The 12,277-nt window shown below is 33.5% G+C and overlaps 1 protein-coding gene across 1 annotated transcript in view; it reads left to right on the plus strand.

Annotated features, from left to right (window-relative positions):
* The window catches only part of Dnah3 (dynein heavy chain 3, axonemal), a gene marked incomplete at both ends in the record, with an annotated part of 130,078 nt that extends 118,051 nt beyond the window's left edge, over nt 1–12,027 (plus strand). The window contains 4 exons of the mRNA XM_017617236.1: nt 4,981–5,153; nt 5,902–6,069; nt 8,875–9,297; nt 11,891–12,027. Coding sequence (XP_017472725.1) covers nt 4,981–5,153; nt 5,902–6,069; nt 8,875–9,297; nt 11,891–12,027 — 901 coding nt within the window. The remainder of the gene's footprint in view (nt 1–4,980; nt 5,154–5,901; nt 6,070–8,874; nt 9,298–11,890) is intronic.
* Nucleotides 12,028–12,277: the final 250 nt, after the last annotated feature.

Raw genomic sequence — 12,277 nt, forward strand, 5'->3', positions numbered from 1 at the left:
TTTTTTTATAGGTTTTATATTCGATATTTTTATTGATGTTGCTATCGATATTGGTATCGATATTTTTATGGATTTTGTTATGGATTTTGTTATCGACTTTAATCGATTTTGTTATCGACTTTGTTATCGATTTTGTAATCGATATTTTGATAGATTTTGTAATCGATTTTGTAATCAGTATTGTTATCGATTTTGCTATCGATTTTGCTTTCGATATTTTTTCGATTTTGATATCAATATTTTCATCGATTTCTTTATCGATGTTTTTATCGATTTTGCTACCGAATAATATCGCTTTTGTTATCGATATTTTTTGCTTAGTGTGTGCTTTTGTTTTTTTACTTGGATATGCTCTTAACCATACCACGTATTCTACGTTTAAATTTAGCGGCTGTATCTCCGATACAGCCTGCAGGCCATGACGAAGGCGCTGGACTGTTCCTTTTTTCCATTAAGTTCTACCACAAAACGTTTCGTTTTTATATAACTTTAATGTTTTGTGTTTTTTTTTAACGAAAGCTTTTAAAATTTGCAAGAGACTAGTTGAGCCCACGGCACTCGAACCTGAGACCTCCTGAAAGCTAATAAATAGTACTCGTTGTACCACATAGCACGTAAACATATTACCAGATGTATATTTCAGGGACCGAAATTAACAGCATTTTTTTTAACAGTTAAACTTGTCCAAACATTTTTTTAAAGCCGCAATAAAAGTCCTTTCCTAATAATTAACAAACCGTTTAACCAAAATTAAAGAAGTTGGGTATCAAATGAAAGTGTACTAAAATAGCTTTCAAACTGGAATGTCTCAACGAGGAAAGCCACCTATTGAAAAATATTTGATTAAAAAATGTTATTTAATTATCATAGAACTAACCTTGGGTCATATGAATTTCTTTTGTATAAAATTATAACAAAAAATATGAATAGAGGTGGTAACCTTTGTTCGTTATTTCAGTCTAAAAGGTATTTCAGTCCTATTTCATTTTATATAAAATTTGTTTAATTTGGATAAGCGGTTTGTTTATTAACCGGAATTGACTTTTATTTCGGACTTAAAAAATATTTGGCCAAGTTTAACTGTTAAAAAAAATAACTGTTATTTTCAGTCTCTGGTACATTTTGAATAAATACTGAAATTATTATGTTTTCAATTAACATACTTATTATTTCCCGAAGGTTTTTCACTGCCGGCAAAACGTACATTTCTCTGCTGCCTGGGAATACTTATAAAGATATCTGAAGTATGAATGCGCCCATCTACGAGTAGGTCCATACAAATTTCTAAATTTTATTTCCCTTCTTCAATTATTTCATCTCAACCGAATTGGCTAAGATTAATGACGCAATGAAGTCAGCTAGTAATAATAAACGAGTGACGTCGGCATAAATCCAATTTAAGCGTGACAGCCATAAAGTAAACCATACATATGTATGTATGTATGTATGTACATTTGTACCTCTGCAACATATTTGAAGACACTTTATAAGTTTAAGTGCTTTTCAATTGAATGGTTTGCTGGAATTTTGAGCATAGAGACAGTTATTTACTCGTGCATCCGCAAGAAGATAGACATAGGAGCTTACGTAGGTTTGTTAAACAAATATGTATGAACTTAAATGTTATAAAAATAATATTAACAAATGTATCAAATCAAGTTCATGGTGATTTGCAATTATATTATTTTACGTATGTATGTACATATGTAAGTAACTACGTCATACGGCAATCAAGTAAAGGGCCCACATGCCGCGATTTCAATAATGCTTACACATAACCAGTTCTGCAAATTCACACGTGTCCACGAATAGGAGGTGACTTGAGTTGTATGTGTATATGACATATGTATGTATTAGGGTCATTCAGAAAAAATATATATATTTTTTTCCTCTGAACCATGCTCAAAAGTTTCGTTTAGACGCCAAAATAAGTCTCAGAAAATATGAGCCCTTAATATTAATATTAAGAATATCCGCATCGCACTTTTCGATTTCTCATAAGAATAAAACGGGATTTTTTTTTATTTTTTTATTTCTGATTTTTATATTTAACGAACGATGCATTGTACTGTAAAGGTCCTAAAGCAGTTTTGTAGATAAGTGAATGCTAGGTCAAAAGTTATTCAAGGCTGAAGAAAATAATAGAAACCAAAAATGTTTACAAGTTTTGGACATTTTTCATTTGTCCATTTGATGGTTCATAAATTTTATATAAAAGTCTAACTCATTACAAAAAAACCGGTGACCGCTATTAGAAAAAACTTTATTTTTTATTTTTAGATGTTGATCGGAAACTACACTCGAACCCAGGCTTTGCGAAATGGTACCACTATCAAAAATTATTATAAATTATATAAATAAACAAGCAAAGAGGATCCGAAACTTGTCATCTTTTTTTGATTATATTATTTTTTTCCACCACTACACATATTTACATACAAACATGGATATATGTTACATATAGCAATTCGTACTTCGATATAAGACAGAAAGTAAATTTAAAACATATTTAATATGCGTAATTTGAAACTAATTACAAACAAATTTTTTTTTGTGGTTTCAAATTAATAGAATTTTAATATGAACATTTATTTGATGAAACATTTTAAATGCTGATTTACACTTTAAATGCTGTTAGAAATAGAAAAAAATCAATATGCGAAAATTGATTTTTTCTGAAATTTTATCATACATACGTATGTACAAATTTATAAACCCACTGGGAAAATAGGTAAGCACCTTACGAGGTAAGCCATGTTTTCTTTCAGTTTTTAGTACCAAAATTGTCATCATGGCCAATGTCATCTACTAGTAAAGCACAAAATGAACACCTCCAACGACACATTACGTTGTCAGTTGCAAAGTAACGTGCAGCCGAAGTTATCTCCAAGCGCCGAACTACTCCGAGCGACTTCTCTGCATTACACGTAACTTACTTTGTAAAGCGGCTCAGAAGTATGTCTGATACCAAATGTACATTCTAAATTCCTAATTACATAAGGCGGCCATGCCTTTGTAAAAGTAAGGGACGTTCGGCAGGGAAATGGCAATGACTGCCAGGTGAAGAGTAAGTTGCTAATAAGGTATTATTACGTGCTCCTAATTCCCACTGGGAAAGGAAACGATTGAACACACATACACACACACACACACATGCATATGACGCATGCAAATAGCCCAAATTACACAGATTTGTAGATGAATAAGCCAGTGATATTTTTTTCTGGGAATCCACATTTCATTATATTTTCAATTATTGTTTACAAAGTCATATTTTAAATTACGATAATGCACTTTTTGTGTACTTCAGTACATACATAAATATTGTGCCAACAAAAACAAACATCTTTTGACCTTTAACTTTTTTCTTTGATTACATATACTACATGCATCCATACATACATACATATAAATGTATATGTCAGACGCTTATATTTGTAAGTGTGTGTGTACAGCTTTTAGACCCCTTCGAGATTTTTTCGGGAATTTTCAGAATATTTTCGGGTTTATGTACATATGTATCTGGAGATATTTAAATATATTTTCGCAGCTTTACAACATTTTTTTATTTATTTTTCGGAGCCTTTCAGCTTTTTGTTTTGGCATTTCGCGATATATATTTAAAAAAGTAAAGTAAGTTAGGTTAAGGAAACTAGCTTTGGGAAAATTGTCGCTTACAACGTTATTTGAGGCTACCATTCATACATATGTATTTTTCGACACCTCTTGCGTTTTTTCGCACTTTTTGGCAATTCCTTTGGGAGAATTTGGGGCACTTTGTGTTTTTTTTTAACGATATTTCTATATTTTTTCGTGAATTATTTTTCAAGAATTTTTCTGAGCCTATCAAAATTTTTTCTCCATTTCTCGCGTGTTATTTTTCAGTATTTTTCGGAATTTTTTGTGATTTTCAGAATATTTGTTCATGCTTTTTTAAGATTTTCGCGGGGTTTCCAAGGCCCTTTTTATTATTTAATATTATTTTCTGGGGCCGTTCGGACCTTTTTTATGAAGTTTCGGGATTTTTGTGACCTTTCGGGTCTTTTTTCTTTCATCTTTCAGCATTGAACACATAGTTCCAAAGAAATTTTACCTGCTTTTGCTAAAAAAAGAAACTACTTTTGGCACTTTGATTGCTCAAACTTTCATTGCTACATATTTACATTGTACATATACATATGCGCATTAGGGTGGTTCGAAAACGGTAAAGTCGGAATTGTATGCTCTCATTTTTTTATTTTGAAATCAAAAGCTATTTAGAGGTCGCTCAAAGCGCTCAAAGTTTTCCACGTATTTTTATATGGGAAAAATAAAATTTTTCGTAGAAATGGTATAGAATTCTTGAAAATCGATATTTATCGATCGGAAAACTCTGGTTCTCTTTGGCAGGCTTTCAATTGTTTATTTAACCCTTTTTTAATACTAACGATTTTTTATTGGTCGCCTCATTGCATTTTCGGGGTTTTTGTGGGGTTTTGGCAGGCCTTTAAATTATAGTTGCGATGAAAAAATGGTTAAATAAACAATTGGGTATTATTATTGGGAATCTCCTGCAAATAAACGGAGTTCTATGGTAGGAAAATATTGATTTTTAACTATTCTATACCATTTCTACGAAGAGTTGTTTTTTCCCAATATAAAATACATGGAAAATTTTGGGCACTTTGAGCGACCTCTAAATATTTTTTGATTTCAAAATAAAAAAATAAGGGTATACTTTTTTCAGTATAGAGCATTCCTAGGGGGTGAGAGCATGAAAATTACGACTTTGCTTTTTCCCATGTATATTTGGACCACCCTAATGTACATACATATGTGTTAATGTGCTTATGTATGTACGCAGGAAAAGCATATTACACTTTTATTTTCTTTCTAGAAAAGGGTTTTTTAATTACAAACTTCTATCCTTTATTGACTTGATTTGTATTTCATAATAAGCATTTCTTTTTTTTTTTCTTCATGAACCGCAAAAACCAATAGGTGAGCGTTTAGATTCAAATTTGACACCAATTCTAGAGAAGAACGTAATTAAGCACAAAGGTGGTTTTTTCATCAAAAGTGGTGACACAATGCTGGAGTACAATCCGAACTTTCGTCTATATATTACAACATGCTTACGCAATCCAAACTACTCACCGGAAATAATGGTTATGGTAAGTGAGTGGTAAGAAATATGTAGAGTACATAGTACGTACATTAGGGCGGGTCAATTTTTTTCGCCTTAGCGCGAACACTACCGCAAAGTGCTAAGAAACCTTTTTTGGCAATTTGGCAAACTCCAAACTGATATTAGACTCATGGTTTCTGCATCAAATTTTCTTAGAATTACACGTAGAATCCTCCTGTACTATACCCGCATAGGCAAAAAATTTTACCCGCCCTAATGTGCATACATACATATGTATGTAGTAAATAGTCATATGAATATGAGTAAGTAGAATATATAGAAAGTGATTACGAATTTTGTTTACACTAATGCTGATGCTGATGCATAGCCAGGACAATTGACATATTGTGGCTTATTATCATACCCGCCGGCTGTAAACGCTTCATTTTTCTGTGCTCATATTTTCACTGAAATCTTTTGTTTGCATTTTATTCCATTATGCAGCTACTCCTTGCATGTATTTTATTAAAAACAAAAATATAAAAAATTCAAGCCCTTACAATTTTTTTACGGTTTTATGTGGTTACTGTTCTTTCAGTGTATTTTATTTGACAATCTTCTCCATGTTATAATTATTTTTTTTTGACACATTTCCATTTCTTTGTTCACAGGTAGCCGTTTTGAATTTCATGATAACGGAACAAGGTCTACGCGAGNTTCAGTGTATTTTATTTGACAATCTTCTCCATGTTATAATTATTTTTTTTGACACATTTCCTTTTCTTTGTTCACAGGTAGCCGTTTTGAATTTCATGATAACGGAACAAGGTCTACGCGAACAGCTTCTAGCGAATACAGTGGCGCGTGAACGTCCTGATTTGCAAGAGAAAAAGGAACAACTCATTGTTGAGTCAGCAAAAAATCGTGATGCTTTGTACACTATTGAAACACAGATTCTTGAGGTAAGCCAAATTTATGTAAAATGCTATTATAATGAGTTAGCTATGTATGTATGTACATTAGGGTGGCACAACCAAAATAAATTTGGAGTTCTAATGCTCTCACCCCCTAGGATTGTTCTATATCGAAAAGATATATTCACCAGTTTCTTTTTAACCTCAAAAATGTTTAGAGGTTGCTCAAAGCCCGTTGCATTTTTATACCCGAGCGCACTTGTGCACAATGGTATTATAACTTTGTTCGCACAACGGTTGTTTGTAACAGCCTAAAGGAGTCGAGATAGATATAGACAAATGCATACATAAATGATCACAATGAAAAGGGAAGTCGATTAAGAAATGTCTGTCTGTCTGTCTGTCCGTCCGTCCATCTGTTCGTGTACACGATAACTCGAGCAAAAATTTAGATACCTTTGTCCAAGGTAGGTTGCTATAGAAAATGGGCAAAATAGGACTGTAACCACGCCCCCCTTCTCAAATAACGGTATTTTCGAAAAATACAAAAACTATGATATTTCAGTAAATATTGGATCCAAATTATTGAAAATTAGTAGATATGTTAAGTAGAATTTTGGTGCAAAATAATATTCTTATGAAATTTTTGGAAAAGGGGCGTGACCCCGCCCACTTATGATGAAATACTGTATCTTAGTAGCCGCTTCACCAAACCTTACCAAACTCGGTAAGAGCCTTGTTTAGGATGCAGCTAAAAAAAATTTTTGGAAAATTTTTGAAATCGGTCAATAGCCACGCCCACCTCCCATATAACAGTAATTTACAGAAACACGAAAACTACGACTGATGCTAATTGACTCAAAATCGATTACTGCAATGGCCACTGGGCAGAAAATTAGATTATAATGAATTTTTTAATTTTGGGCGTGGCTCCGCCCATTTCTGACCAAAAATGTATATCTCGGTAACCGATTTATCAATTTCTACCAAACTCGGTGCATTTAATAACCTTGGTACGAAAAATTAATTCGTTGAAAATTATTCAAATCGAACTAAAATTCCACCGGCTTCCCGTATAACGGTAATTTTTGGATATACGAAAACTCTGCCATTTCAATAACTGAGGACGTTCGTTTACTCCAAGTTAAACCAACCATCTCTCAACAATAAATAAGACTGTTATAGACTTTTAGGTAGTTTAAAGAAAGTTGGAACGACGATAGCTGATACCTGCGCTGGATATATAAAATTCGGTTTCGCCCGAACTTATACTTCTTTACTTATCTTTATTAAAGTACTTGAATTTATTTTACCTTTCCTTTAACCTTTGTCCAATATTGTGGGTTGGAAACCCTGCGTTAAACCAGATTCTGGGTACAAAAATCTATATACATACATATGTATATACATATACATATCAGAGATTGAACAAACTAATGCTGGATTTCCACTAGGCATTAAATGGCAAAAATGACAAATGACAAAGTCGGTCATTAAAAAATAATCGTGTCATTACATTAAAAAAATAATCATTAAGATCATTTCCACATGGCATTTTTTTAAATGGCAGACATTTTTTGTCATTTCAATGCCTAGTGGAAATTCGGCATAACTTTATTTTATCTGAAAAATAACAGCAATGCGGCTGGTACAGCTAACCCGTGTGGTGAATTCTTCTCTTGAAAATATTCTATGTACTTATGAGAGTAATAATTATACTGACCATAACCTTGCTACATTGCCTAACTTCTAAAACCAAATTAAATAGATTTTCAAATTAAATTAGGAACCATAACAATACAAATAAACAAACAAACTCGTATTGCGTAAATGAAGGAACCTAAATATACTACGCTCTAATTTATGGTAGCAAATAGTATGCGAAGTACTTCATCTTGCAAGACATAACAAATACATACTTTGGAAAGATACCGACATATGTACCTACATATATATATATATATGTAACAACAATCGGTTTGACGATTTCAGTACTAAGTTTACCAAATCCATCCATCAACAAAATATACAACCTAACAAACAAATATACAGACATATGTATTTACCTAGAGTCCACAAATGTAGGTACTCTAATATGTCATTCAAACTACTTAGCCACAAGCTGTGCCATTTTCTTATATGTGCATAGAAACCATGTGTACATTAGGGTGCATCAATCTCCATACAAAAAAATCAGTACTAGTATTTTTCTATCGGAATTTTACATTTTATTATATTTTAAAGATTTCGCGAAAATATTTCGCTATAACAATAAGATTTAGGTACTCTAAACCGATTTGAAAATACCTACAAAAATATTTTTTTTTATAAAAAAAAAATAGTTTTTAAAATCGTTTATTTTTTATTAAAAAAAAAAAATTGTTTCTAAAATCATTTAATTAAAATTAAAAAAAAAATGTTTTCAAAATCGATATTTTTGATATGAACAAATTTTAACTTCAAAATAGTTTTTCTAAAAACTCACCTGAGATAAGAGAAGAATATTATCTTAAAAAATTTGCATAAAATTTTTAAAATTTAAAATTTAATAATAAATTTAAAATTTTTGGATTTTTGGTGGTATTTTCAAATAGGTAGCTGACGTAAATCTTAATATTTTTCCCGAATATTTTGGAGAAAGTCTTCAAATACATTCGATCTTATAATTCTGGTGCAAAACCCATAACTTTTTTTTGGTGGGGCACAGTAATGTCTATAAAACTGTATGGCATATTTGTGTATGTACCAATCTCTTACAAATATTGTGTACGTTTGTATTTAACTTCAACTCCAGTAGACACTATTCGTACCTATATATATATCACTTCCCTTCTACACCCTTCCCCTTCACAGGTGCTCTCCTCCTCCGAAGGTAATGTATTAGAAGACGAGAATGCTATCAACATACTGTCATCAAGTAAAATACTATCGGAGGAAATTCAAGAGAAGCAAGTAATCGCTGTTGCAACTGAAACGGAAATTGACGCCGCACGCCAACAATACGTACCGGTGGCCAAACATTCCGCCATACTATTCTTCTGCATCAGCGAATTGGCAAACATCGATCCAATGTATCAATATTCGTTGGCCTGGTTTCTCAATCTATTCGTAAATGCTATATTGAAGGCGCCTAAATCGACAGTGCTCGAAGAGCGTTTAGAGCATTTGAATTATTACTTTACGAAATCAATTTATCAAAATGTTTGTCGATCGCTTTTCGAGAAGGATAAGCTTGTCATCTCGTTGGTAATGTGTTTGGGTATATTGGTATCGCGGGTGAGTAAATACATGCATAGTTACATATGCTACATGTACATATAACAAACAAGTACTTTACTCTGTAAAAAAAAGCTAAGATACTCGCGCAAGTGTGCACTCGAAGTGAAAGTAGTTAACATTGAGTAAAAATGAAATAAATACATTTAATGGCGTATGAACCAGTACCGAGTGTTTGAGCGCCTATTAACATGCAATTATTGCGCCGTTAAGGCTTTTTACAAACGCACATAAATTTATAGATCTACAAAAATACATGAACATATTATTTGCCCTCTGTCAAAACATTTTGGCTCATTTCAGTTTAACTTGGTAACCCCAAGATGGAATTGGAGAGATCTGAGAGTTCCACCATCATCTTTTCTTCTGGGTCTTGACCTTACCCTAGCCCCTTCTTTTGCAATATCCCCCGAAGCCCTCAGGAGAGCTTTAGTGTCGAAGGTTCGATTGATGATTTAGTGGAGAAGTTCACAACAGCCTCCGCTTGAAAAGTCACACCGAACTGGTAGGCGATGGATCTTTCGGAACTCAGGGCATCAAGTAGAAGCCTCTTTTAATAAAGCCAGGAAGCGTGTACTACACTCCGACTGGGAACTTTATAATGTCGTCCATGAAGGAATTTCTGCGTATTTAGGCTCATCCTCGCAAGGTGTCTAGTTCCCTTGGGATACTTGAGAGCTGTGAGGGGCAACTGGATTAGCAGAGAAAATCGCCTATGCTACTCCTAGATGTTATTTCGCAGCTAATTCTGTACCGTGTTTGGCTACTGGAGTTAATACAGTTCACTGTCCCGCTTCCTCTGGTGAACTAAATACTAAAGAAACACCGACTGCTCTTTGCGTCTCCCGCTTTTAAACCCTTAAAGTCCTATGGAATAGTTGACATTATTCCTGGACGATTGCACAATGTCGGCGAGGTATCCTGTACGAGCTGCGTAGACAGCGAGCGGAAAAAATCTATCCCGTGCGGGATGGCAATTTGTGGTCTACTCTAGGACAGATGGGCTTACAGTAGATTAACTATGGCTGCAACTGGCTAAGCGCCAACTCTCGATTCTTGCAAGGGTACTGGCCGGACCCCATGCGGTGTGAGTTCATAACTCAACGTACCCATAATGCCGTAGCTGTTTGAAAGGCGACAAGTTTTATGATTCGTTTGGGGAAAAAGAAGTTTTTTTATGCGCGTATTTTCGGACATTAGACAACGTAATGTTTGTTCATATGTATATATATTAGGTTGATCCAAAATAAATAAAGTAGGAATTTTAATGCTCTCACCACCGAGTATTGTTCTATATCGAAAAAATACACCGCTATTTTTTTTATTTTGAATACAAAAAATTTTGATAGGTCGCTCAAGGCGCTCAAAGTTTTTTAAGTTTAAAAAAAAAAAAACTTTTCGTAGAAATGATATAGAATTAACAATTTTTTAATACAACGAATTTTTTATTTGGCGGACCTAGAAAATATAGTTTATATTCAAAAAATGGTTAAATGAATAATTCGGTGTTATTATTGGGAATACTTTGAAGAGAAACAGGGCTTTCCGATCGAAAAATATTTATTTTCAAGAATTCTACATTTCCACGAAAGTTTTTTTCCTCTAAATATTTTTTGATTTCAAAATAATAAATAGGGGTAAATTTTTTCTTTATACAAGAATCCGACTTAATTTTTTCACATTCATTTTTGGACCACCCGCTTACACTTGTAGTTGCAAGTAGACTAGTTGTGAAGCGTTTCGCCCAACCCTTGCTATTTTTTTGTTTACTTTACGACTGTTTCATTTGATTTATTCAATGTTTTGTCCCTGCTTTTTTCCTTACTAGTTACACACTTCACTTTTTTTCTTTGCCACTACTTTTCTTTAGTTTAGTACGCTCATCTCATTTTCCTACAAACATTTCCTTTAAATTTTTTTTTTTTGCCTATCTCTGGCTTTTGACGCCATTGCCATCTTAATGTTGATTAATTTTTTATTTAATCCCATTTAATTTGCATGAACAAACATAAAACTGCAATCATCTAAATGGAACTTGCCATTTGCTAATTTCCAACTTCATTCTACGACTAGCCTGGCAATGATGCTGGCCATCAAGGCAAACGATGCAGCGCCTGCTGCTTCATTTGTAACTACTCGTATTTACTAAGTTGTAGTATGTTGGGCGTTGAATGCAAATGCTGCTAACTGCTAATACCTTGCCTACAGGCTAATATGTATCTACTTACTTATTTGCTGCTGCACTCTGAGCGTTACAATAATACAACACAACACAAACAGTCGCAACAACTGTGGCAATGAAAACAACTAAAATGCCAACAATGCCATTAAACATTCCTTTCTAGTACCAACAATACACATAAATACATACCTTAATACATAAATAAATTTGCAACAACTAATACTTTAACGAATGTAAAATGCAAAAATGACTTTACTATCTCATTCGAATTTTTGTTGTTGCCCTTGCCACTGATGACTGCAATTGCATTGGAAATACTCTGTGTCCCTGCTGCTGCTGTTGCTGTTGCTGTTGCTGTTGCTGTTGCTGTTGCTGCTGATATGCCACCATCTCCAATGGATACTCAAATAGGGTAAAATAAATAAATCGCATTTGTTGTTCTTCTTGACTGGAGGCGTTGGCTTGCAAGCGGTGCCGCCTAATCCGGACAACAGTTGGCTGCCGGAAAAGGCCTGGACACAAATGTTTCGCGCGAGCGATCTCGAAGGGTAAGTAGATAATGACTAAAGGAATACAATATGAAAAACCGTTGCGTGAGAAAAATTGAGCCCACCTCTAATTTCTAATTTGAATATATGAAACGGAAAACTTTTATGGGAACGACTTTTTTAAAAAGCTCTTCTTTTTATTTTTTGAGAAAAATTTGTCTCCTTCTTGATTTCACCTGTAACCTAAGCGATTTTGCAAAAGTACAATGAATACTCGTTTCGAATCGAGTAAAATAAAATTACAGCTGCT

This window comes from Rhagoletis zephyria, unplaced genomic scaffold (assembly GCF_001687245.7).
Source record: "Rhagoletis zephyria isolate East Lansing unplaced genomic scaffold, Rhagoletis_zephyria_1.1 Rzeph_scaffold_01367, whole genome shotgun sequence".
NCBI lineage: Eukaryota > Metazoa > Arthropoda > Insecta > Diptera > Tephritidae > Rhagoletis > Rhagoletis zephyria.